At 39.5% G+C, this 26,760-nt stretch overlaps 3 protein-coding genes across 4 annotated transcripts; 2 read left to right on the top strand and 1 right to left on the bottom strand.

The window, feature by feature from the left end:
* The first annotated feature begins 406 nt into the window (after window positions 1-406).
* On the top strand, window positions 407-24,304 carry LOC146578863 (alpha-2,8-sialyltransferase 8E-like). The gene is made up of 7 exons (XM_085269161.1): window positions 407-595; window positions 13,937-14,008; window positions 14,392-14,466; window positions 21,809-21,950; window positions 22,217-22,329; window positions 22,411-22,503; window positions 22,583-24,304. The coding sequence occupies exons 1-7, from the start codon at window positions 510-512 to the stop codon at window positions 23,058-23,060; spliced, it is 1,059 nt and encodes a 352-aa protein (XP_085125287.1). The 5' UTR covers window positions 407-509; the 3' UTR covers window positions 23,061-24,304.
* On the bottom strand, window positions 4,067-4,716 carry LOC146578865 (B-cell receptor CD22-like). The gene is made up of 3 exons (XM_085269153.1): window positions 4,595-4,716; window positions 4,270-4,515; window positions 4,067-4,181 (listed from the first exon to the last, which is right to left on the bottom strand). Exons 1-3 carry the CDS (start codon window positions 4,614-4,616, stop codon window positions 4,123-4,125), a joined length of 327 nt encoding a protein of 108 aa, XP_085125279.1. The 5' UTR covers window positions 4,617-4,716; the 3' UTR covers window positions 4,067-4,122.
* LOC146578864 (uncharacterized) lies at window positions 16,232-19,103 on the top strand. Of its 2 annotated transcripts, XM_085269150.1 has the most exons (4): window positions 16,232-16,614; window positions 17,616-17,764; window positions 18,470-18,634; window positions 18,712-19,102. In XM_085269150.1, the coding sequence occupies exons 2-4, from the start codon at window positions 17,708-17,710 to the stop codon at window positions 18,877-18,879; spliced, it is 390 nt and encodes a 129-aa protein (XP_085125276.1). In that variant the 5' UTR covers window positions 16,232-16,614; window positions 17,616-17,707; the 3' UTR covers window positions 18,880-19,102. The 2 variants fall into 2 exon arrangements, with proteins under 2 accessions (XP_085125276.1, XP_085125275.1); XM_085269149.1 differs by lacking the exon at window positions 16,232-16,614 and having other exon boundaries at window positions 17,198-17,764; window positions 18,712-19,103.
* Window positions 24,305-26,760: the final 2,456 nt, after the last annotated feature.

The following is a 26,760-nucleotide window of genomic DNA, read 5'->3' as shown; positions in this document are numbered from 1 at the left end:
ACTGATAGTTGTCAGTACACCTAGAATAAAATAAATAGAATTTTTTTTAATTATTTGATTTCTAGAATAAACAGAATCAAAGTTCATTTCATGAGCTGGCAAAACAGGTCTGAAAATGTCCATGGAGGCAACTCAGTTTTGAAATGTAGATGTTGTCCTAAAACCACCTTTGTACAAATCACCTGTGAGTGATTTTTATTTGTCTTTGCTTTTATAAGGCACAGAGTCTCAAATATCTTGATGCATGCTCAACCAGCTAAGAAAATCCCCAAAGGTTGATTCTGTTCATCTGGACACATTTTCAGCGGGAGAAATATTTCATCACCCATCCAAGTGACTTCTTCTTCTCCTATAGTAATTATTAACTGAGAATGCCTACTCATTTTATGAATCATAAACCACCAGACAGTTAAACCGGGCAGATAACCGTATCAACATATGAGGTAAAAGTACATAAAAAAAAGCTGAGTTAAAGCGAAGTGTTAAGAAAGGTGAAGCACTAGAGCGACATGAGGAAAAAGCTCTCGATTGTGATCAATCTCCTCTGTTTGGGGAGTCTGCTGACCACTCTTACCTGGTACGCGTTCGAGGACAGGTGAGTAATTACCTTTGTATCTTACAGATAAAAGCCAGAGGTCACGAAATAAAGTATTCTGATCAAAAGTAGCTTATGGCACTGTGATAAACGCTTCCCAACAGTTGGGACGCTGTGTAAAATGCTAATATAAGCCTGAGGTTGCAGAAATACAAACATGCTTAATTTAAGTAGAAATACACATTTCATATTTGTTAAAAATACTCTAGTAAAAGCTGAAGTACATGTCTTCATGTCTTTGTCATTCATTCTTTCACACGTAACCACAAACCTCAGCTCTCACTCTGTATTTCCTTCTAAGGGAATAACAGTATTTGGTATGTTTGTTTTGTTTGCATTGTTCTTTTTATACGAGTTTTGTTGTGCAGTGAAAATAAAGTTAGAGTCACATGACCGGTTTACTCTGACTACACAACATTATTGGTACTGATTTGTAAATAACTGGACATGAATAACTTGTATATTACGTAGTATTACACAAAAGTATATTTCTAATTAACTTGGCTGCACTTAATTTCTTTTGACAATACTTTTTTTTTTTTAGTTAGGATTCATTTTGAAAGAAAGGCAGACGTAAAATGTAAAGTGAAATACAAACTCATATATAGTATGGTGTTGTAAAGAGCTGAGAAACCACAAAGTGGGGAATCTACAAAGAGGTACTGAACCTTCAGATGTTGCTGTAGCCCAAGAGTGTGCAGTCATATTCGTTGTGTTCCCACTAGTGCTGTCAGCATTAATCTGAAATGATGTTAATGCCACAACGCGGCAAATCGCCCCATGCGTGGGGCTGGACGGCCAACACGTTAACGAGCAAACTCTGTTAACGCGGTAGCTCGTTAACGGAGATTTGCCATGTTGTGTTAACGTCATAACGCTGACAGCATTAGTGGGAACAAAATGAATATGACTGCACATTTACGCTGACAGCATCCTAGAGCAAAGACAAGTGGAAGCAGACAAAAACAACAAGCACGCATGCTACAAACTTTAGTCATTTAGACAGCCGTTAGCACATGATTCTCCTTATGGGGACCTGATATATTTAATATGCTGCTGAGAATATAGCCCTGAAGAAGGGTATAGTATAGCTTTTACTTTGGAAAGAGACATTTCTCTGTAATAAACTCTCTTTTCCAAAGATGAGTGGTTTCTCGATCAGATAGATTTATTTTTTTATTACTTTGTTGTTTCAGCAACATTAAATTTAAAAACTGTACTTTTCAGTTAAAATATATATTTTAATAAATGAAAAATTAAAAAAGCATGAACATTTTTTTTGTATTGAAAAAATATCGAACCGTGACACCAAAGTATCGAACCGAACCATGAATTTTGTGTATCGTTGCACCCCTATATATACAGTATATATAGGGGTGCAACGATACACAAAATTCATGATATTCAATATTTTTTCCCCATTTAGCATTCCTATATGGCTATATATAATCAATATCAACAGTGACAGTAAGAAATACAATTTTAAATAGCTCAACATCAACAACAGCAATACTGCAGACTAACTAAATTTCCCCTTGTGGAGACAGTTAAAGGATTATTCTATTCTATTCTGCTTAGCCTGCACCAAACTGTCTGTGTTTATAGCACAGCAGCTGCCAATTAGTGGGCCTAAGGGTACATCTGTCACCATCTTACAATGCTGTGATTGCAGCCATTCCCCAACTCTCTGTGACTGGGACTCATGGCCATTGATCAGTGTCCTTTTGATACAGACTAAAATATCAACGTGCTGGGATCTTGTTCTGATTCGGAACAATGACAGAGACAAAGGAGAGAAGCCGTACCTGTTGACTTTGATTTCTTTCTCTTGTCTTTCACGATTTGTGAATAAGTGGTGTTTTTTTTCCTCACTGTTGAGTAGAGTGCATACCGATTTATCCCTGCGGAACAAAACACACAGAGAACATCAATGCAAGTTATACAGCCTGAAAGCTACCTCTGCGGCTGATTTGAATAAGATACAAAAATCATCCACGTCCTTTATCTATATCTATGTGTTCTTTTTAGTATCAGTCAATTTACATCTGTATATAAAAAGCTGGAGAGGCTGAGGACGATGGACTAAATTCTGGAGGCTCGTGTCTATTAATAAAAAAGCACTGGAGTGTTTTCATCAGAAACTGGAATCCACAGAGCTGTTAGTTTCCTGTTAATCATAGGCTAAAAACAATAGATGCTCCCTGTTATGGTTCATCAACAAACACACAACAACTACTTTCGACCTGTTTAAAAAAAATACTTAGCACTTTATGCTCAAGTGGGGTCTGGAGACTGTCCCAGGCTTAGTGTGAAAGATGCGATACAAAACAGACTGTAGCAAGACAAACTATCCACACTCAATCACAATCTCTCGAGAATCACCAAATAACTTCACTCGTATGTCTTAGGCAGTGGGACTAAGCTGGAGCGCCCAGAGAGAACCCACATAGACAGGAGGAGAATGATGTAAACAGAAAGGTCAAAGGTCAATTGGCGGTCAAAAGGTAGCTGAAGGATGAGCTATTTGTTTATTTGAGTGATTTATTTATTCGATTCAGTAAAAGGACTAGATGTTGTAGTCCCTGATAATGCATTGCTTTAAATGGCGAGAATCTTGAGGGATGGCTGTTTTGAGGAAAGGCAGCCCAGAGACATCGTTGTGTGCCTCAACTTTCTGTCTTTAAGGCTAATCTGCCATTTTTAGGGGGATTAGATTTCTGATCTAGATTATCATATTAAGATTTGGGACACATCGCCAGTACTGGACCTTGGATTCATCGGGTGTTTCGGCCATTATCACTAGACACCCTCATCAAGAAAGCCCTGCCAGGGTTGATCAGGCCCTGGAGTGTGTCTGTGGTTTATGTTAAATTGTTATTTCTCTTCTTCTTTCTTCTGTTTAGTTTCCTACAGTTCATCTATTCACTGCAACTGAGAAATAATACCTGACTCTTTAGCATTTATGGAGCCTCACTTCTTTAAAGGGATAGAAAAGGTGATAGAGAGAAGTAAGACAAAAGGGACAAGATAGGAGAGAGCAGAGAGGAGAGCTAGAAGGGGGGCGCCTGATCTGGCTTCCCACTCCTCCCCGCTGGATCGGGCTGTGCGCTCTACCTCCCCACTGCCTCCCAGAAAAGGGAAGAAGAGCAGATAATCATTTTCATTCATTTATTTGTTCATTAGTAGAAACAAAGAACATGAACACCACCTCTGCTCTGTCCGATGTCACATAAGACGTCACTGATTGGATTGTCTTCTATAGCTTCCACTTGATTAGCTGAAGCAAACCAAAAGGAACAGCAGTATGACGCTGTGCAAGTTTTGATGACACGTTTAAAGTCATTGATATACTTGTACATAGTTCTGAAAAAACCAAACCTGAGTCAAATCCAGAGGTCCGAGTGTCACCTTCAGGTTTTCTAACATCACAAAGTTTTATCAACAGAATTATTGAAATGAGTAGAGCTGCAACACAGACTGTTAAAAAGAATGACAACACAGAGACAACAGGCGGGGAGAGTGATGTATCACAAGAGGTGCAACCAGGAGGAGGTGTGGATGTAGGTGGAGGTGTGGTGGTGTTTCTCTCTACAACAAAGCAAACACAGTCATTAAGTTGTCGTCACATTGTGAATGTTGAAACCTGCAGAAACACAGACAGGTGAGTGTGTCACCTGTGACAGTGATCCAGCTGGATGGAGACTCTCCATGACCGCTGATGTCACACTTGTAGAGGCCTTCATCAGACCTGGAAACATGCTGGATGGTCATGTGACCTGTAGGCTGCTTCCTGATGAGGGAGCCATCTTTATAGAAAGCAGCTGGGAGGTTGGAGGGAGTGGTCTTTGTTTTACAGAGCAGAGTGACGTCATCTCCCTCCATCACAGGGAGGACAGGACTCTGCAGGATCACTGATCCACCTCAACACAGAGACAAACTACAGCATTTCATCCATTTACACACAGCTTCATCAACACTAACTCCACACACTCAGCTTACCAGTGACTGTCAGCTTAACCATGTTACTGATGGTACTCTGATTGGACTCACACCAGTAAACTCCACTGTCCCATTTAAAGACATCAGTGATTTTACAGGAAGAACTATGCTTTTTTCCCCAGTCAGCCCCACACTGAGTCCTGTTTTCCTTGCTTGTGTTTCTCCTCAGAGTCCATCCAGCAGAGCTGTCGTCCTCCTCACAGCTCAGAGACACAAAGTCTCCTTCAAAGAACTGAGAGCTGCTGGGACTCACAGTCAGACGAGCTGTGAGGGTTAAAATAAAAATTATGTTGATCTTTTTTAAAAATAATGCCACAAAATTATTTCTACTTTCAGTAGTTTTACATTAGTGATCCCCACTGAAAGAAGGAGTAACAGACTTGATCATTTAACATAATTGGAATAAATAAATGAAAAAAGGTTACTGACCTTGATTTGCTGCGCAGCTCAGCACTAAGATCAGAACTGAAGAGAAATAAAACAGTTCACTGAATCACCGAGAGGAAAACAATTTAGTTTTCTAAAGGTAACCAAGGAACATTAAACTCTGGTGTCTCCTCTTAATATGTGGTTGCCACATATTAAGAGGACACGCTAGATGGAAGAAAAAGAAGATAGAGATGGATACGATGCACTGTAGAATCAAGGCAACAACATCACCAGAGAAGTGAGGAGAAACAGGACTACACAGTAAAGAGACCTCCAAAAGTACAGCGAGAAGTTTGGATGGACCTGCAATGAGATCAAGATGCAGAGCTCCATGCCATTCGTATATAGGTGTGTTTTTTTTTAATGTGCAGGGTAAAGAGGGCGTACCATAAACAAATACAGAGGGGTATGTTGCATCTGGGTTATAAAGTATTGAATCTGGGATAGCATTGTATAGGGCAGACACCTCCAAGAACTACAAAGTAATGTCTTGATTTTTTTTCTTTTTTATGCTGCTACTGTGCAAGAAAACTCTGCAGTCCTAAAAATAAAACCTGAGCAGTTAAAGTGTTTTCATCAGAAACAGGAAACTAGATCACCGCACAGCTGCTAGTTTCCTGTTAATCACAGACTGAAAAAATAGATGCTCCACACAGATTAATGCATCATCTTAGTGTTAAACGCAAACGCAGAACAACTGCGTTTGCGTTTAACACTCATAGTGCTACCTGCTCTACTTCCTGAAATAAGGCTTTTAGTTTTATTCACTAAAGCTGAAAGTGACTTTTATGCTTTACTTGTATTGAGAATGACTTAATAATCTTGAATTAGAATATTGATTGTTAATTTAAGCTGGCAGCTGTTTAACAGACAGTCTGAGCCACAGCTTGCCTCATTGGTGAGACTGGTCTAACCCATTTACCGTAACATCAGAGGAAAGGACACCACACTGCTGCTGCATTACCAAACAAGTTGTCTGCAGGCACTGGCGACATCATACTGCTCAATTCACTCACTGAGACCACAGCCTCACTTCAGGTTTGACAGCATTTCTAGCAGGTAGCGGCAGACAGCTTGAAAGTGAATTGAGGCTGCAGTTTGGGGGAGGTCTCAGAGGGGACTGGCAGCAGGGTGGGTATATCCACAAATACTATCATATGTAGATAAAGAAACAGAAGGGATGAAACTGGTCTCCATAAATGATCTCCAATTCTAAATGAATACTTTATATAACATTTCTTGCTAGTACTGGTTTCAACCATCTTTTGCCTTCTTCATGGCATAAATTTATTCACCTCAGAGAATTTAGTCTATATTGACAAGATATCATCACACAGTTGCTGAAGATTTGTCAGCTACTTGTCCACAATTCAAAGCTCTCCTTTCACCAAATCCAAAAGGTTCTCTAATGCATGTGGTGCTGTGGCACATCAGCTTTAACTTTCCACACGTTGGGTTGTCAGAAATGTTCTTCTGCACAACTTGGATGCAATAGGTGGTCAATTATACTGAGTTACAGCAATATGACTGGCCATTTGTTGTCGATTCAGTTTTGTTTATATAGCACCAATTTACAATGACATTCACCTCAAGATTTTGCCTAATATGGTTGGGCAGCAAGGTAATATACATCAACACTGGCAAGAACTCATTCTTCACTCATTTAGCCTACTTTTTATTTTATTGCTTATTTATTACTGTATATCTCAAAAATCTAAAAAAGTTGATTCTGTTCATCTGGACGAAGCGTTTTCAGTGGGAGAAACCTTTCGTCGCTCATCCAAGTGACTTCTTCAGTCTCAGCTGACTGCAGGTTTTCCCAGTCTTATAAGGTATGACTGAAACTAGCACCACTGACGAACATTGGGCTGTGAAGTCAGTTCAGTGATCATTAATATGCAAATTGTCACGACCATTGATCACTCACAATATTGATCATGTTCGTCCTCAAGATGTTCTTAAGATGAATTCAGTCTGACGTAAATTTCGTGCCTTCTCCATAATAACTCATCAACAGCAGATGGTTAAAGTACAGAAATGTAAACAGAGAGAATCTACTCACAGAGATAAAGTAGAAATGTTTCCTCCATTGTTGCTCTTAGTAATCTGCTGTTTCCTCATCAGCAGTGACAACATATAGTGACCCAGTCCTTCCTCTTCATATATGTCTGTTTCCATATATAAAAGCATGTGTCATAGTCCCTGTTGGGTTATTTTAGGGCTCGCCGTTCTGGTCAGATTGTTGACACCTATGGTGGTTATCAGGATGTTAAATCAACTGTTTGCTCGCACTTCACCATGCTTAGTTTTCTCTCTCTTTCTCCTTCCTTCTACCAAGTAAGAGTTCGAAATCACGTTCAGATTTCTCTGGCATTAAATTATTGTTTTTCAGAGAGAGAGAAAAACACTAAACTAACTTATGTTTGGGAGCTCGGCGGTCCCTGCTTCTATATCAATCAATAGATCCCCCAAATACACAGACACGAGAGAAATTGATTTGGTTCCACCCATAAAAAGCTCATTTCCTTTGAGATAGTACATGTTTATGCTAGTGCGTGTCCTAATCCCACAACAAATGTACAAACCTTAGGAAATCACAGACAAGTATTTCTTGTCGTTGAAAAAGGTTGCAAATTGTCGTATGTGCCACCAGCCTCAGGTTGAGACATAAACCATTTTGTATTCTTCTAATATATAGTTATCCCCCCCCCCCCCCTTTTTTTTTTTCACTCTCCCTGGGTTAAGTGTTTGGCAGAAACAACAACAGGCAATCATCAGAGCCTGAAAACCACCACACACTTAGGGTAATGGGAACCAATACAAGCCCAGATACCCCAAGTGGCTGCAGCCTAGAGTGAAGCCCAAGCCACAATGGAAACCAGTGTGTCGGACCAGAAGCACTCCAGTCAAGACCGAGTGAGAGCCAGACAGCACAACACGATCCCACCCATGTAGCACAGATGACCAGGAAGGGGAGTCCAAACTAATCTCCCTTTTTTAGTAAAGTAACTAGTGTACATGTAGTGATAAGCTGGGTTAGCTGCTGCTGATCATTTTCAGAGGTGTTGCTGAGTTCCTGCAGTGACCTGTAAGTCTGTGTTTATTGCAGTGCTGCCTGAGGGCTTCAACACCTTCAGCATTCACAGTCTGCAGCCTGGTCCTTTGTGCACTGGGACGTCTCTGGATTCTCTGAAGATGAATGGGTTAACTTAAAACCTCCCTGAGGTACTTTTTACGTCCAGTAGAGGGAGATGTTGGTTCTGCATGAATGTGAGCAGAAGCTACTCTTCCAAAGTGTCCTGCAAACTCAAGTTTTTAAAGATTTGTTGATTTGTGTATTTATACATCTGCATTTACTTCATGTTCTTTTGTTGCCGTCTCAGTCTATTGTTAGTACAGAATACATACATGTTATGTCCTGAGAACTGCCAACAGCAGGACTCAGTAAACTGTTGTCAGATAATGTTAGTCGTGGCAAATGTTAACTGGGTGTCAGGTTCATATTGTTGGATTGTCATTTATGCTTAGAAATATATATTTATATATATTTAGAAATGTATAATCATTTAGAAATGTATAATCATTTGTAGATTGAAAGAATGTCTCATCCTAGGGGGTCTGTAACAAGTCTGTGTAGTGTGAAGAGGGGAGTGCGTTCACTCCTCTTCAGAGTATTCTGGCATAGATCACCCACCTCCTAGGATCATGAGAGAGGTCGGAACTTCTTTTGCTGATATACGGTATATCAGTCCCACACACACACACATACCTACACTATGCACAGACTGGTACTCTTTGGTCACATGTATATCTATGTAAGACATCATATGTTAATGAACTCATGCATATTCATGTAACCTCAATAAAGTGTTACGAGGAAGCAGACGAAATAACTGTGGTCAAGCGAAGGATTGGCGCTCATCCAGTTCTCTCCCTTGTGCGCGAGTGACACAAGAACTTGTTTCTTGCGTTGCTGTGCAGTAGAAATATCTTGAACGTTCCAGCAAATAGGTTTATGCTAGACAAACCCATCACTGGGTATAAGGATAAGCTATAGTTGTGGCTGGGAATTCATACAACTACAGAGACACGTGTTGGGAATATGGAGTGCTGACCTCTATAAAACTAAAAACTATAAATGTGCACAGGAGGTGAAATGCCATGAAGTGGTTTTGAGTGGAGCTGAGTATAAAGGCCTGTACTATTAAACAAGCACTGTAAGTACTGTACAGTAGTTTATTGCAGTCAGGGCTCTGTGTGCGGGCAGGCGGAGATGAGGATCCAAACGCAGGACCCGGAGACTGAATTGCAACTTAATACTTCAACTTTATTGCTGGTGACGAAACAAAACATGAACTGAGAAAGAGCACAGTGAACAGAAACACACAAGCAAATCTGAGGGTACAACACAACCCTGACACAAAGAAACACGGGGCTTAAATACACTGAGGAAGTCAGGAATGAGAAACAGGAGGGAGACACAGCTGGGAGACATCAGGGTTAACGAGACAGGGGGAGCAAAGGGGGAGACCTTCCCAATAAAACAGGAGACAAGAAACAGAGACGCAGACTTGACACTGAACTAAACTTTTACTAAACACCAGACACAACCTAAGAACTAATCTCTCACCAAGAATACCTGAAACATAGATTAATAATAATGATCAGCAAAACACCAGAGAATCACAAAATAATCCATAATGCAAAAACAAGCCAAAACATAAGAAACTGAAAATGCTTGGTCAAAATCACCCAGAACCGTGACAATTGTAAAAGCACTTATGTGGATGGAAGTTCCAGGTAATCTCTAGTGAATATGACCCTTTGCTCAGTCTGTGGTTTAGGTTAATGTTATTCTAATTGAAGTGTTTCTAAATTGCATGCAGGGAACAGGAAATGCAATGAGAAAGACAGAGGGGAAGGAAACCTTAACCGAAAATGGCCTGCAATTGCATAGCGCTTTTCTAGTCCCTAAGGACCCCTTCACACTACATTCAGTCATTCACCCACACACTGGCTACATTGTAGCCGCAGCTGCCCTGGGGCGCACTGAGGCGAGGCTGCCAGACACTGGGCCCTCTGACCACCACCAGTAGGTAAACATGGGGTTAGTATCTTGCCCAAGGATATCTGGCATGTAGCCAGGGTGCAGCCTGGGATCGAACCACCGACCTTCTGATTAGTGGCTGACCCGCTCTGCCACCTGAGCTACAGCCACACTGAATGAATACACTGCTGCAGAGCTGGCCCTCCCTAATAGTGAGAGTTAATTCTTAAATGGAAAAATAAATAAATAAAGGCTTCATTTTATTATCAGAAAAAAATGCTGTGTAATGGCTCTCAGAGCACTGGTGTAGTTTTATTGGCATGATTTTCCTCACTGTAAGAAACACACAGGCAGAGCTGCCACACTGAGACCTGATGACCAACGGCATCAGCTTTCACACTGGCACAAGTCATTTCGCTCTCAGTGCCTGGATTTTTGTTTTCTTACATGGATTCAACAGAGCAGGACCAGGATTGTCTCCTAGCAACACGCCACTGAACAGTCATGTATTAAAACGACTGTAAAATTATATATGAGCATAATTAAAATGTTTTAAAATGACATAACAAAATACTGTAAGCAGTGTAGTTCTGCCATCAGTGTTTTATTAGTCTATTCATTTATTGACTCAACACAGCCTTTCACCCACGCCCACTGCATTGTTCCCACTTAACTCCTCCCACTCCTCACAGTCAGAATTTTTAGCTTTCTCAGCACTTTAGTTTTCATTCATCATTTCATTTATCGGAGGGTGAGAATGGTTGTGTTTCTTGGCTGGACTCTGCTCTCTGTGCGCCTGCTGGTTTGTGCCTCTCAAGGTGAGCTGTGGTCTCTACCAAAGTATCAAATATTGAGGGGGAATTTGGGATGTGGATTTTTAACCCTTAGTTGGTGTTCGTGTTTACTTCAAATGTGTTTAAAGATGTTTTCCATTAAGACTTTAAGAGTTACAGAGATTTCTATTCACAGTCCCTCATTTTCAGATGGGGGACTGTCTGTACATGTAGTTTTATGGGCAGGTGAGGTCTGGTTCCCTGTTATTTCATCACAAATGAAGTAGACATATGAGCTGAGGTTGATTCATAGTGTTGAGTATGGACTTCATAGGGAGCTCAGCAGAACTAAAAGGGAGAAGAGAGAGAAAGGAGGAGTATTATGCTCAAAGTCTAGAACAAAGATATGCCTTTAATAATGTTAGTGCAGTCTACGGGGCCATACTTGGCTGAGCTTTAGCCAAATGCTCTGAAACAAATGATTTTTAAAAACTATTTTTAAACTATGCAACGTAAGAGTTTCTCACGGTGAAGAAGATGAAGAAATGGGACAGTCATCAGCAGCAAAATTAATCATCTAATTTCTGCCCCACAGGGCAGCTTTTTGGGTGATTACAGACAGACACACAAACAAGCAGCAGTTGAATGTGGTCGTCATGATCTCCAGGTCTTGGAACCAGAGTTTTTAACTTTAGGTTGTTTAGGGTTTGTCTGCGTTTATAGTTTTAAATTAAATTCAGTAAAGCTGTGTCTTGCTCTCAGATGGATTTATGACTGTACATGGATAATATCTGATATTTAGCTTTCAGTGTGGCGTGTATTCCCATACACTCGAAATGTGAGGGCTAAGTTGCTGGGTCTTTTGGGTAAGCCATCATAGATAATTTAGCTCTCAGAAGACAAATTGTTGACTAATTTGTTAATTAATCTAAGGTGTGGCAAATCACTGAAATAAAGTTCAGTGCATAGTTGATATAAATTGTCATGTTCATGTCAACGCCTTGATAAATAATGCTCAAAAAATATACATTTCTTGTGCTGTGATATTATGTCACAGGAGTGTAAATCTGTAAACCCTCAGAGTCACATGATCAGTAACACATGTGAATGGCAGCCACACATGATTCCCACTTTTCTGTTTTAAATTCATGATGGTACACGTGCATTGTAGCCTCTGACAACGTCACTTCACTTTACTTTACAATTACTTATTTTCAAAAGTAATTAGTTTCTTAGTTACTTTTTAAAAACATGATTTACAACCTGAATAGGTGATAAAGCGATAGATCTTCTACTCTTCTACTTTCTGCCTAATCCATCATATAAAATGTAATCAAATGGAAAAGTTTCTTTTTAACATTCATTTTATTAGTTTTAGTCTTTTAACTTCATGCATCAAGCAAAAATTTAATTATATGCAACATTCTCTGACTGGAAGAAATTAGTTTAACATTTAAACCTATTTTCTGCACATTCCAGCACATAAAATTTACACTCAGTCTTTCAAATAGATGCAAGTAAAACACAGTAGAAAATAAATAAAATCAAAAACTAGCGGTCCTGTTGCTCTATTTTCACCTGTATAGCAGGAGTGGCGTAGGCGGAGGTGTGCTCTGGTGCAGGTGTGCCGCGGTCAGTTGAAGAATCCGCGAGTTTCTCTGTGAATTTCCCATTATGTCATAGCGCACTCGGTGCTTGCTTGGAAGTTTAGGGGTTTTTTTTCGCTGTAAAAAGAAGTTTTCTTCCCACGCACAACGGACGCTAATGTTTTTGTCACTTTTTATGGAATCAAACTCAAAGTAAGGTCAGTACTTCTACGCTTTAAACGCTGCACGCTCATACTCTCTCCGCATTCGATATGTGATCCATTGTTGATCTGCACACAGCTGTTGTCACGAACGTCGCACTCGCTTACGTCACTGTCATGAGACCCTCTCGCAAAAAAATATCACGGTTTTAGTAACGCAGTAGCGCAGCGTTCCTACGGGAAAATAACGGTAATCTGTCTATGAATAACTTTTGTGAGACTCTAAGATCTGAAATTTAAATGAGCTTCTCTGCCTTAAGAAACTCTTCACACTCTTCCTCAGCATAAAAGAAAATTTTAAGGGCTATGGAAAACAAAATTCACCAGTTAAACTAGTAAACCTTTCTGGAATTCACCTTTGAAGTTAAAGGGAAATTCTCAGCAGAAGAGTTCTGGTGTCTGCTGTAGAAGTGAACATTTGTACTTTAACCTCTCTGCTCTATATAGTTTCTCTTTCAGGCCAGAAAAACGTCACAGCTGAGTCTGGACAGAACGTCACGCTGCCATGTCGAGCTCCAAACAACATCCAGACTGTGGAGTGGAGCAGAGCTGACCTGGGAGATGACTATGTTTTTTTGTATCGGGATGAGAGGAAAACTTTAGTGCACCAGCATCCATCTTTTAAGGACCGGGTGGATCTACAGGAGAAACAGATGAAGGATGGAGACGTGTCTTTGATTCTGAACAATGTGACGATTAATGACACTGGAACATACGAGTGTCGTGTGAAGGCAAACAAAAAAAAACGCAGGAAGAGAGCTAATCTGAAGACTGACCCCATCAGCATCATCTACCTTCATGTTGTTGATCCTCCAGGTGAGTGAGTAGAGTTGAGTGTGTGTGTGATCAGAGGTGAAGCTGCTTCCTGGTTGTTGATGTGTTTATAGCACAGCAGCTGCCAATAACACAGTTGGTATATTCGAGTTGACATTTAAGACTATTAAAAAACAAAACAAAACAAAACAAACAAACAAACAAACAAACAAACAAACAAACAAACAAACAAAAACCTCATTGTGTATAGATACAATATCTGATACAAACATCTCTCAGGTGAATTAAGGCATTACTTGTAATCTTTAAATTTCCAACAACTCATAGACCCCTCTAATAATATCTTAAATATTTAACATACATAAGAACAGGGATCAGATTTAATAAATGAGTTAAAATCACAAATTACCTCCCGTGAGATGTAAACAAAACAAGAACAACAGAAAAAAAAACAAGACCTAAGAAGGGTTCAAGAACGAGTCATAATTTTATCTCTTATTTGTTTCTCACAGTTTTGTCGAGCTTCACCGACCAAATCCTCAAAGAAGTGCCCCAAAGCCCTCTGAACTTTGTAAAGGCTGCAAGTAAGAGCAAACATTGCCATGACTTGTTCATTAAGAAATTATTTTTTTTTTCTCAAGATTAAGTCATGTAAGCCCCCTGCAGGAAGGAGTAGGTCTAAGGAGCTTGGAAAGAAAAGTGTCAGAACTTCTTTATTTTTCTTGAAGACGTCAACATGGTCAACATGACCCCCCTTGGGGGACACTGCCACCACATCCACCATTTGCTCTTTGAACTGAAGAAGCTTCTCGGGTGAGAGGTGAAACGTCTTAAAGAAAAATTTTAAAAGTCCAGACGCTTTTCTTTTCAAGCTCCTTAGACTACGATGACCTGGATGACTGAGAACCTTCACAGACACCCAGTGCAGGAAGGTTACTAAATGTACTGGAATGCTTGTGCATTACAGGGAAGTCATTGATGAAGTGAAAAAGCTCTACAATCAAACGTGGGAAAAGCATGAGGAGAATTACCAAAGATTCAGGTGAGACTTAACATCCTGATATTATTGATTGATGATTCCTTCCACCATTCATGGAGGAGAGGAAGGCGGTCGTGTCGCTTAGTGAGGACAACATAATCGTCATCTGACAGACAAGAGCAGGCCCAAGGTTTTACAAAATTGTTGGGTTTCTGAGGAAGAAGACAAATATGCTCAAAGTACATTTTATTTTATTAAGCAGTTCAAGGTTAAAACGGCTGACTTGTCTGTGCTCACTCAGGAGACCCAAATGAACAAAGAGCACCACACCCAGGCAGTGTACGCCTTTAAACAGAATCTTAACATGCTTGGTTGAAACAACTGAGGGTGGCCTTAGGTCTGATATCTGCTCAGGTTTCTTGTACCTCTCTCTATACGTCTCCTTATATAGACATGAGCCTTTTTCAGGAAAAAAAATCCCATTACCATAGCAACCACCTCTTGCACTCTGGTCAGGCCTGCATACAAAGATAGGGAGGGGGGGAAGAGAGCTTCTTTATGGGCCTCTTTCTTCTAACAGAGTCAGTCTTAAAGTTTTGAACCTTCTGGTGCCATCAGCAGTCCAGGCAGACCATCCCCCTCAAATTCCTCAGAGAAGGAGCTTCTGTCTGTGCCTGTTGTTGTCAGTGTTATAGACTACTTCCAACACTTCTTACTAGTCTACAATACATAACTGTGTGTGGTAAAGGATAAAACAAACGTGTGATGTTAATTTTGACATAATAGCCTTAAGCATAAAAATAAATTCCAGCTGGATCTAAGGGTAACTCTTTGAGACTTTTATAATGGTGTGATTTCAGCCATTCCAGAGCTCCGTGTGAATGATTCTAATGCCTTTGGTCTATTGGATCATAACAATCATTAAAGTGTTTTGATATTTATGCAAAGGTACTGATAGGTTTGTAGCTTGAACCCATCCGCTGGAACGTTGAAGACAATATAATTACACTGCAAAGCAAGACACGAAGTAGGCAAAGTTCTTCATGTTACTCGTGCACGGGAGAAAACCGGACAAAGCGCCGTCCCTTCGCTTGACCCCAGTTGCTCTCGTCCGTTCTCCCGTACCACTGTCCTTTTATTGAGGTTACATGAATATGCATAGTTTCATTAACATATGACGTCTACATTCACACAAAGAGTACCTTGCCTGCACTCAGAAAAATTATGGTTCTTAAATGGTTCTTCAGATGGCTTCATGGTTCTTTAAAGAACCATCATACGTCAAAGAACCTTTTTATTTTGTGGATGGTTCTTCAGCTATTACAAATGGTTCTTTAAAGAACAAAAGGTTCTTCATCCTTAGCAATCTAAGTTTGATGGTGTAAATGGCATAAATATTTATTCACTATAATGAGGCTGTGAATTATACTGTGTGTTTTCTTTGTGTGCATGTGTGTGCGAAGGGGGAGGGCAGGTTACCTGGCAATTACCCTTTAAGAGAAGATGGTAGGAAACTGAATATTCAAATAAAAGTTAGAAATATTTGCTTAAAAATATACTGGTGGCAGGGTGGGGGCCAAAGCCTAAAGACCCTAACCCCCCCCACACACACACACACCCCTAACCCCACAAACACATTATGAATATGGTGAGTTAACAAACAGTAGACACAATGCACACATTCAAATACTGTACTTTAGTTTTAAATTTTAATAAAGCATTACCATTTTCTACTCCAAGGCATTACTTTTGAGATTATTATATATTTTTGAAAATACAGCATAATGATAATACTAATTATTGTAAACTTTACAAACCACCCAGCAGTATGTAAAGTCAAATTATAAGATACAAGTAAATAACAATTGCAGAACAGAATGTCAGTGTAATAAACACACACTTCGTTTTGACAAATCACAACTTAGGTAAATGATCTGAGTAGTTGTTCATCACTGAGCAATTTGTTAATATGTGTTTCGAGCCAAATAAATGACAGGGAGAGAGAGTGACGTCAGAACACGTCATACTATAACCTCCCGGGAGCGGACTTAGGGGGTCAGTCGTTGGGATGCGCATGCGCAGACAGAGTGTGCGAGCGGCGGGCCTTGACCTTTCGGGAAAAAAAACTCACGGACGGTGACAGCGAGGCGGATAACAGTCTTCAGTACCTGCTGGACTTTGAAGCTGTGGATTCTGGGACTGTTAGAAAAGGTAAAACATTTCCATTAAAACCTTATTACTGTTTTGTTTTTGTTACTCGTCATTGTAGCTTGCTGTTAATGTTGTGCTAACAGTAGCGATTAGCTAGATACGTTAGCCGTTGAGGTCAGCGCAATTTAGTATCCGGTATACAGAAACAGTTTTCCTAACAAAACCACTGTTATAATTAAGTGAAGCTGCTCCCAGCTAATTTGAACCTTTAGCTTCTAAAATATGTGGTTCAATTGCGTGCTGCGTACATAACCTAATGTCAGCTAGACCGAAATTAAAATTTAATATATTGTTAAAGTCACTAAAATGGCGCCTGAAGCCTGTTATGACGTGAGCTCTGTGTCTGCTCTAGAAACTCTGAAAGTCTGTAGATCTGAGCCGTACATTAAATACTCACATGAACCTGTACTTTGAATTCTGTATGAGCTGTATAAAATACAGCTATGCATAAGAGTTTTGAATGAATAATTAGATTAGATAACTCTTTATTGTCTAATAGAATTATATAGAAATGAATAGAAAGTGGTTCTTTAGACTGATGCCATAGAAGAACCTTTTTTGGTGCCACAAAGAACCTTTCAAACAATGGTTTCAAACATGAGAAGGTGTGTCTTTGACTGTTCCTGCATAACTTAGTTTCGGACTAGTTGACAAGTTATGCTCCGGTCATTTGATGTTTCCAAGATAGATGTTCTTTTGTAATATAGTTAAATTTTTTTGTATATTTCATTTATCCACCATCATACATCATACATACAAGCTAAGAAGAGGTCGTTATACTAACAAGAGGTATCAACGCTGGGCCAAAGTTCAGCACATGGTTAAAGTTTGTAATCCAGCCAGGGTGTAAATATCACTCAGCAGCCAGAGCTGAAGCAGGTAGCATCAACACATAAATCTACTCTACCCGGCTTAAATCACAAGAGCACCTCTGACCAAAAAGCTGTAGATTTTTCTTGTTTGCACAAATTAATCCAGATTCACATTAACTGTGTTCACAGCTCCAACAAAATGAGGAAGAGGAGGGGCAGAAACACAATTAGATTGAATTACAATTGGATGGAAGGCGAGGACAAGAAGAAGGAAGCTTAGGATGAGGAGGAAGAGAAGCAGCAGGAGCATCTTTAGGGATCCCTATGATGTCATTGAGGTTTGTTTCATTAATATGGTCCTCTCACAAAGACCGATGACATGTTTTAGTTCACGTACTTCCTGTATTAAATAGTGATATGCAAAATGTTGTGAAAAACCATGGAGCAGGTACGTATAGTGCATCTGCAGGTAAATGAAAATCAAATCTCTAAGACAGACTGAAATCTGTATATTTATCACCCTTATGATAAAACCCATGTCAGCCATTGGTTTATGGACTTTGTATTTTGAAGCCTCAGCATTTGCATTATTGCTGTTGCTATGTTGGGACCATATTAGGATGAGGGATCAGAATCTGGAGTCATGCACACTATTATTTCATTTAGTGTGTATCCATAAGATTCGTACAGCAGATCCAAGTTGTGCCTTGAAAACAGGAAAGTCGTCTGCATAGAGGAGAACTGTAATAGCAGGCTTGTACAAAGTGAGGCTTTGTGCACTCGTTTTACTTCTGTCACCCTGTTTTGATGCAGATTTCACTTGAAATCAGGCAAGAACTGGACTTATTTTTTACAATGTGTTCTTGTGAATTGATTGTGTATCGCATATGTTTGATTGATTTGACTTTCTGCAAGACAACAGTCGTCCACTGGCCAAAACAATTTTCCAAATACCTCCACGTGATCAAGCCTGGATTTAGAAAAGAATAGCTAAAAAAATCTGCACCTCCTGCTTCACATGCAATTTGTGTTTGTGTGTTCAGAGGCAGCGGCGAGAGGGGAGACCTCGGGTCATCCAGCTGGAGAGCCTGACCAGGAGGAGTCGAACATTAACTCAGCTCTTCCAGGGCACCCTGCAGACTCTGCTGCTGGCATCGGCGAGGGATGACGTGAACGCCAAACTGGAGTCCATCACAGGTCAACTGCAGGTATGCGAGTCAGACCTTCTGAGGAGGGTTTCACTTTTCTCTCTTCTTTATAATTGACTCTTTTCTCTCTCTTTCAGCTCCTTGTCTCAGAGTGGGAGGGATTTGAAGCACAAAGGGAGGAACTTGTCGTTTGGTTGGCTGATATGGATGTCCGCCTGAGTGAGGTTGACCAGCTGACAGGAAACACCAGTGAAAAACTGAAACAACTGCAGGTGTGGGCTTGTTTTGATATGACATATATTTGATATGAAACATACGTCAGAGACATTGTCCTAAACTGGACTAACAAAGGGCCATGAGTACAACATGAAAAGTACATTACAGAGCGTAAGGCTGAAGTTCATTGATCATCTTAATCATAAACTTGTTGTTGAAATGTTTTTACTGAACATGCAAACATCTGCTGATGAAAATGTGTTGATTTATTGGTCTGTTATGAAGCTATTTCTAACGTGTTTTATCACTTTCTGATGTTTTATTAATTAAACAATACATGTATTATTTGTTGTGTTATCTGTAGATATATATATATATATATATATATATATATATATATATATATATATATTTATAGTATAGCCAATATATTTAATTATTACTGTTTAAAACACTAATATGTGACATGTATTAGTAGTGATGTTGTGCTGAGGGTTAAAATGCCTTTTTGTCTTTTGGTAACTACAAAATGACAATAAACCATTAATATAAGTCTATGCTGTGCTCGTATTTATTTTACCCTGCTCAAATTCAATTTATGATGCATTTTATTTTGAAAGATTTAAAATGGTTTTTTAAAGAACCACTCAAAAAAGGTTCTTTAAAATGGTTCTTTTAAAGAACCATTTGAAGAACCTTTTTAAAAATGGTTCTTTGAAAAACCATTAAAGGTGCCCCAAAGAACCATTTCTTGATGGTTCTTTGGGGCACCTTTAATGGTTCTTCAATGAACCACTGAAAGAAATGGTTCTTCAAAGAACCATTGTTTGAAAGGTTCTTTGTGGCACCAAAAAAGGTTCTTCTATGGCATCAGTCTAAAGAACCACTTTTGGTTCCAGTTGGCACCTTTATTTTTCTGAGTGTGTGTGTGTGTGGTGGATGTGTGTGTGTGTGTGTGTGTGGGGTACTGCTGATCAAAGGGTCATAAAAGCACACAAGCAAACATCCTTGGTCAGGAAGAGGGTAGACCCCCCCTCATCCTAGATAACACAGTAAGGAAGTCCAGCAGTTCATTTATACACAAAAAGCACTTAGACTAGAACAGACGTAACTACGTTAATCCTACCATAACACAATTAAACAAGGTACGAACTTTCCCATGCTCCCAGGATGTAGGTGTGCATTCTAGTGTGGAATGCACACCAAGCCTCTGTAGCCTGTTAAAGATCACACAACTTATCACTACACAATTGATTATACACCTCTAAGCATCTATGGTTAAATATTTCTAAGCATAAATGACAATCAACAATACAAACTCTAACAGGTACTGTTTACGTTTGAGGAAACCTGCAGTCAGCTGAGAATGAAGAAGTCACTTGGATGAGTGGTAAAATGTTTCACCAACTGAAAAGCAAATATTCAGATGAACCCAATTATCATCCTGGGACTTTTGAGTTCACACACACATCCTGTTCCCACATCACCATTGCACTAACAATGATCATGCATTTTTTGACAGATGGCTGAGTGAGGCATAGAGAATTTAAGCCCCATGGGAGTGTCCCCTAAGAAACCTTGGCTAATCGTGGCCTACACCTGTTTTCACACCTTGACTCGTGTGATTAAGTAGAGAATCAATAGGGGGTCCATTGTCCCTTTTGGGGGGTCACTACCATAGGGCTTAAATCTGGGACTCTCCACCATTTGAACTTGAATTAAATAAGCTTCTCGGATGAGAGGTGAAACGTCTTCAAGCAACTTAAAGAAGTCCAGACGCTTTCCTTTCCAAGCTCCTCAGAGCACCTCATAAAATATGTCTCTTAAAGTACCACCCTTATGACCGATATTAAAGTACACTTGTATAGGCCTATTTAACACCACATACAGTTTACACAAGACAATTTTATCTCTTATATGAATGTTATTTATTTTAACTGTCATAAACAGGATGTAACAAGCGATGTTAATAATAACTGTACTGCATTAAAACATTCACAGCAGGTGGGATACCCAACCTTTAATTGATGATGTATGAACTCTGCTTCCAGGTCCAAACTACTATGCGTGTTTTTAACATATTTTAATGTTTTGGTTTCTTGTTCTATTTAATCTGAACAAGCCCTCTTTAGAGGAAGCAGAGATGAGTTTGAGGAGGGCCAGAAAGTAGAGCAGGAACGTGAATGCTCAGAGGAGGACAAACCAGCTTCTGGGATGCTTGAGCAAGGGCAAAATGAGAACACACAACATTCATTAAAGATAAGAAGTGATATGTAATATGTCTTGATGCATGCTCAGTCATCCAGGTAAGTAATTCTGTTCACGTAGTGTTTTCATTGGAAGAAATGTTTTGTCACTCATCCAAGTGACTCCTTGAGTCTCAGCTGACTGCAGGTTTCTTATAATTCTTATAAACAGCACATTTGCACAATGACTGAAACTAGCACCACTGAATGAACAATGAAAACGGGACAACCTGCAATCAGCTGAGACAGAAGAAGCCACTTGTATGAATGAAGAAGCATTTCTCCCACTGAAAGCGCTACGTCCAGATGAACAGACCACTCAGAAGTTGTGATTTGGTACAGATGTATGAAGACAGTCATTCCTCCATGGTCTCGGCAGATTGAGTCCGTCTTGTCACATTTAAGAGAGCTCTCACTTTCCAGAGGGCATCATTTGTTTACCCTGATCAGAGACATTAGGATCATTTGCTACTTTGAAGGACTGCCTAAATTTAAAGAATCTGTCTTGACTTCTTGAATTGGCTGGAACTATTATATCCAGATCCTAGAATATCTGAGTCGTGCTGTTAGCAAAGATAAGTTGAAAAATATTTTCAGCTTCATTTCCTCCTGTGTTCCTCCAGTGACTACCTCCTCGTGTTTTCTTCCTCTGATTTTTCCACGCCTTAAGTTTTTACTGTCTTGCAAATCTTTCATCTCAACACCAAAACTAATTTTACACTTTTTTATGCTTAGTTTTATTTTTTTTCTCATTTGTTTTTAATTTATCAAGATTACAGCTGAGCATCAATTGCAATGGATCCAACAATGGCATTGTCACTCAGGAAAACACTCCAGTGGGATCTAAGATTGTTTGTGACAAGGACAGGAGTGTCATCTCTGTGACCCCGGAGCTTTTCAAAATCTTTATAAAAGTATGTTATTCCTAAACACAGGAACCGGTCTTGTAATTTGTTGTTTATGAATGAACTAGTATGAAGACAAAATTTGCTGCATGTTTCATGCCTCTGTTGTTCTTCAAATTTTCAAACATGATATGACTACGTTTTGTCATCATCCTTAAAGGATTAAATCACATCAGTTCCTGAATACAATGAGTAGTTGTCTTTCACACACTGTATGTTACAAGCACTGTAAATGTTGCTCTTTGTTATTTATAATCTGCTGATGTCACTTCCAGGAGAATCCTTTCTCAAAAAAGAGATGGGACACTTGTTCAATTGTTGGGAGCGGTGGGATTCTAACAAACAGCGGCTGTGGAAAAATGATTGATTCAGCTGATTTTGTTATTAGGTGAGAAAGATGTTCACTGTAAGGAATGGAAATCGTGATGAGGACTCTTCTCTCTGTAAGTAATATTTCATGTTATTTCAGGTGCAACCTTCCTCCTCTGGAAAATGAATTTCACAATGATGTCGGCAGGAAGACTAACCTTGTGACAGCAAACCCAAGCATCTTCATGCAAAAGTGAGCAATTAATGAACCCGACATTGAACCGACTTGTTAGTTTATGTCTTGTTGCTTTAAGTCATGCATTAATTTGCAGGTATGGGTCACTGACGGGACGTCGCCGGGCGTTTGCAGACAGTCTCCAACAGTATGGCAACTCCCTGCTTCTCTTTCCTTGCTTCTCCTATGGTGGTACTCGTCCAGCGTGTCAGCGGGCTGTGTATGCCATTGAGGACATGGATATCCCTATCCAACCAATTTTCATAAACCCTAGGTATCTCGAAAGACTGGTCAAATTCTGGCAATCTCTGGGGTTAAAGGAACATCGACCTAGCACTGGATTATATATGACTACCCTGGCACTGGAATTTTGTGAAACGGTGCATTTGTATGGATTCTGGCCATTTAGTAATCACCCAGATAAACTCTTTCCCCTGACTAACCACTACTATGATAATGTACCCTATGATAGGAAAGTCCATGCAATGCCAAAAGAGTTTTCCCACTGGGTGGAGCTGCATAATAAGGGCGTGCTCAAGCTTCACCTTGGAGACTGTAAATCAGATCAGGTCTAGTTTGAATTTTGCAATAACAAAAGAATATGTTCAAGTATCCAACTGAGAGGCCAAGACATTTGCACTCAAATCCAAATGTATTAGAGAGATGTACACTACTTATTATTTCAACAGTCTTTCTTTTAATTATTGTTCCATTTCATGTGTTAGAAATAAGTTTTTTTTGCTAAAGTTTCTTTTTAACAACATTTGCAGTGCATGGTCATGATAAAGTTGATACACTCCTCGTTAGAAGGAGGGTACAATACGCTACAAGAAAATAAAATAGAGACTTTAAATAGAAATTGAGAAATCACCATTTGCTTTTAAGCCACTACTTCTGTTACAACCTTTATATTACTCTGCTAGTGGTCACTTTTGGTTCTGCCGGAGGTTTCTTCCTGTTAAAAGGGAGTTTTTCCTTCCCACTGTTGCCAAAGTGCTGCTCATAGGGGGTCATATGATTGTTGGGTTTTTCACCATATGTATTATTATAGGATATACTGTACAATATAAAGCGCCTTGAGGTGGCTGTTGTTGTGATTTGGCGCTATATAAATAGAATAGAATAGAATAGAATAGAATAGAATAGAATAGAATAGAATAGAATAGAATAGAATAGAAGAGCATTCATAACTTATGGGGATTTAAGTTCAGTTCATGTCTTCAAACAAGGTAAAAAAAAAATGGACACCCCCGTTATATTTTTTGTGCTTATTATATCTTATTATATTTGCTGAATCACGGTTTTCCACTACACTTTACATGTTCTATGGCATTACTTAAAGATACCACTAGATGGCGCATAATGCTCAGGAGGAGTAAACCCCCTTTGGAGGCAAATCTGCAGAATAAATCCTGCAGTTGAAACTGTAAACAAGCTCATGATCTGTGCCTCTTTATTTTAATACACAGCTGCAGGATCTAGGATTGCACACCTCCCAGCCACCTGTCAGAGCAGGGGGCACAACACAGTCAACTTATCAATTCTAAATCCACATAAGATTTACAGTTTTAAGACTTTGAAAGTACTGATAGAATTGTTTACCTGTGAGCCTGCAGTACATTGCATTTGTTACGATGCAGCTAAAGAGTCAACTGTCAGAGCAAGCTAGCTTTCACTAGATTGTTCTTTAAAACATACAGATGTGGCTCTGATCCATTTGTTGTCAGTTTTTATGACAGGCACAGATTCATCATTGTCTTAATGGAAACTATGTACAAAAATGCAGTTTAAAATTTGTCTGAAGAACTAATATATATGATAAAACCTGAGTTATATCTATTAAAGTAGTACTTTACCCTGAACAATGAATTTGTTTTGTATTTGTATCCATGAAATTAAGTCAGTGAAAAAAACACTTTATATTTGAATTTATTAACGTTGCTGCTTTACATGAATTTTGTTAATAATACGCATTACATTTGTTTTTTCATTGTCATTTAATCATACACAGCAACATAATGACTCACAATTGTGCAACTTACAGGCAAATATCACGATCAAACACGGCACTTACAACTGCATCAAAAACATGACCTGTTTGAACATTTATCCTCACAATATATGTAATATTTACTTCTTTTTCTTTGATCAAACTGACATAATAGCAATAAACTGAAGAACAATGTAGGAGCAAAGCAATCAGCCATAGAAGTTTAAAAGAAAATCTATACCCTGTGTCCACAGACACTGAAAAACACGCTAAGATGAATGTGTGCAGCTGCATAAGTCGAAAGATATAATACTATGGAGGCATGCTTAGTTTGAAAAACAACTGAAGTAAAGTCTCTTAAATTCAATTTCCTTGAATCAAAATGTACAAATAGACACGTCCAGTTTGTTCTAAATATATTCTGTGCACTGTCGACCTTCTGAATGATGTTCATGTTGTTTACAGTCTGGTTAAAGTGAAGAGAAGTGCGCACGGGTTTGCCACAACGCCTCAAATTTTGATCAGAAATCTTTGTAAAACCCACAGAACCACACAAATAAGAACAAAGAAATGAGACCAAAGCTAACCGATCCTGCAGAGAAACCAGATAATTGCTGTGGTGATAAAGACAATTATTATTATTGCTTTTTGTTTTAGTCTTTTTTTTAATAAGAAATCTTTTTCACTGTTGAATTGATTTTCTTGTCTCACAAAAGTTGTGTGACTGTAACTCCATGTAAAGAACAGAAGATATAATAATAATGGATTGGATCTATATAGCGCTTTTCAAGGCACCCAAAGCGCTTTACAATGCCACTATTCATTCACTCTCACATTCACACACTGGTGGAGGTAGCCACACCTGCCCGGGGGCAGACTGACAGAAGCGAGGCTGCCATATCGCGCCATCGGCTCCTCTGGCCAACACCAGTAGGCAAGTAGGGTAAAGTGTCTTGCCCAAGGACACAACGACCAGGACAGAGAGCCCAGGGATCGAACCGGCGACCTTCTGGTTACAGATACGCTTCCCAATCCCCTGAGCTACGGTCGCCCCCGTCTACTATCTACTAATCGGTTATACAAGTAATTGTTATCTGAGGTGTTGGGTGGACGGATTCGAGACCCTCAGCTGGACTGCAGTGGTTGGACTGGTGGACTACATCTTTTAGGGGGGAGATGGCATCTGGCTCTGATGGAAACTCTGAAAAGACAAACATCATTATGTCAATTTAACAGGTCTAAACACAGTTCTTGGTGTTTTCTTTTTCCTGCTCCACTAATTAAAGAAAGTGCATCTCAGCTTTTTCAATACTGACGCAAAACCCCAAAATATGCTGCGCCAAAAACTGGTCTGCCCCAAGAATCGAGCGCCCCGGCACAAATGCCAAAACGTCACAGTCTATATATGGCTACAGGCCAGTGGACACTCTTTCAATGGTGAGGATGTACACATGAAAGCTGGTTTGAGCAGAAAGTCATGGAGACCCTTTATGTGAAAAGGGCCTAAGGGTACATCTGTCACCATCTTACAATGCTGTGATTGCAGCCATTCCCCAACTCTCTGTGACTGGGACTCATGGCCATTGATCAGTGTCCTTTTGATACAGACTAAAATATCAACGTGCTGGGATCTTGTTCTGATTCGGAACAATGACAGAGACAAAGGAGAGAAGCCGTACCTGTTGACTTTGATTTCTTTCTCTTGTCTTTCACGATTTGTGAATAAGTGGTGTTTTTTTTCCTCACTGTTGAGTAGAGTGCATACCGATTTATCCCTGCGGAACAAAACACACAGAGAACATCAATGCAAGTTATACAGCCTGAAAGCTACCTCTGCGGCTGATTTGAATAAGATACAAAAATCATCCACGTCCTTTATCTATATCTATGTGTTCTTTTTAGTATCAGTCAATTTACATCTGTATATAAAAAGCTGGAGAGGCTGAGGACGATGGACTAAATTCTGGAGGCTCGTGTCTATTAATAAAAAAGCACTGGAGTGTTTTCATCAGAAACTGGAATCCACAGAGCTGTTAGTTTCCTGTTAATCATAGGCTAAAAACAATAGATGCTCCCTGTTATGGTTCATCAACAAACACACAACAACTACTTTCGACCTGTTTAAAAAAAATACTTAGCACTTTATGCTCAAGTGGGGTCTGGAGACTGTCCCAGGCTTAGTGTGAAAGATGCGATACAAAACAGACTGTAGCAAGACAAACTATCCACACTCAATCACAATCTCTCGAGAATCACCAAATAACTTCACTCGTATGTCTTAGGCA

Source organism: Mchenga conophoros, linkage group LG3 (genome assembly GCF_057382185.1).
Source record: "Mchenga conophoros isolate Kocher_MC1m ecotype Shallow Benthic linkage group LG3, M_conophoros_male_GT1.1, whole genome shotgun sequence".
Taxonomy (NCBI): Eukaryota; Metazoa; Chordata; class Actinopteri; order Cichliformes; family Cichlidae; genus Mchenga; species Mchenga conophoros.
Note: the sequence above shows the minus strand (reverse complement) of the source record. Positions and strands in the feature narration are given on the sequence as shown.

Bases quoted from the DNA above. Each gene is read 5' to 3' on its own strand.
- LOC146578864 (XM_085269149.1), top strand. From the start codon at position 17,708: ATGAGGAGGAAGAGAAGCAGCAGGAGCATCTTTAGGGATCCCTATGAT. The intron at 17,765-18,469 runs GTTTGTTTCATT...TTGTGTGTTCAG, and splicing joins ATCCCTATGATGTCATTGAG to AGGCAGCGGCGAGAGGGGAG. The intron at 18,635-18,711 runs GTATGCGAGTCA...TCTCTCTTTCAG, and splicing joins CCATCACAGGTCAACTGCAG to CTCCTTGTCTCAGAGTGGGA.
- LOC146578865 (XM_085269153.1), bottom strand. From the start codon at position 4,616: ATGGTTAAGCTGACAGTCACTG. The intron at 4,516-4,594 runs GTAAGCTGAGTG...CTCTGTGTTGAG, and splicing joins GGTTAAGCTGACAGTCACTG to GTGGATCAGTGATCCTGCAG. The intron at 4,182-4,269 runs GTGACACACTCA...TTTGTTGTAGAG, and splicing joins CAGCTGGATCACTGTCACAG to AGAAACACCACCACACCTCC.
- LOC146578863 (XM_085269161.1), top strand. From the start codon at position 510: ATGAGGAAAAAGCTCTCGATTGTGATCAATCTCCTCTGTTTGGGGAGT. The intron at 21,951-22,216 runs GTATGTTATTCC...TGTCACTTCCAG, and splicing joins TTTTCAAAATCTTTATAAAA to GAGAATCCTTTCTCAAAAAA. The intron at 22,504-22,582 runs GTGAGCAATTAA...ATTAATTTGCAG, and splicing joins CCAAGCATCTTCATGCAAAA to GTATGGGTCACTGACGGGAC.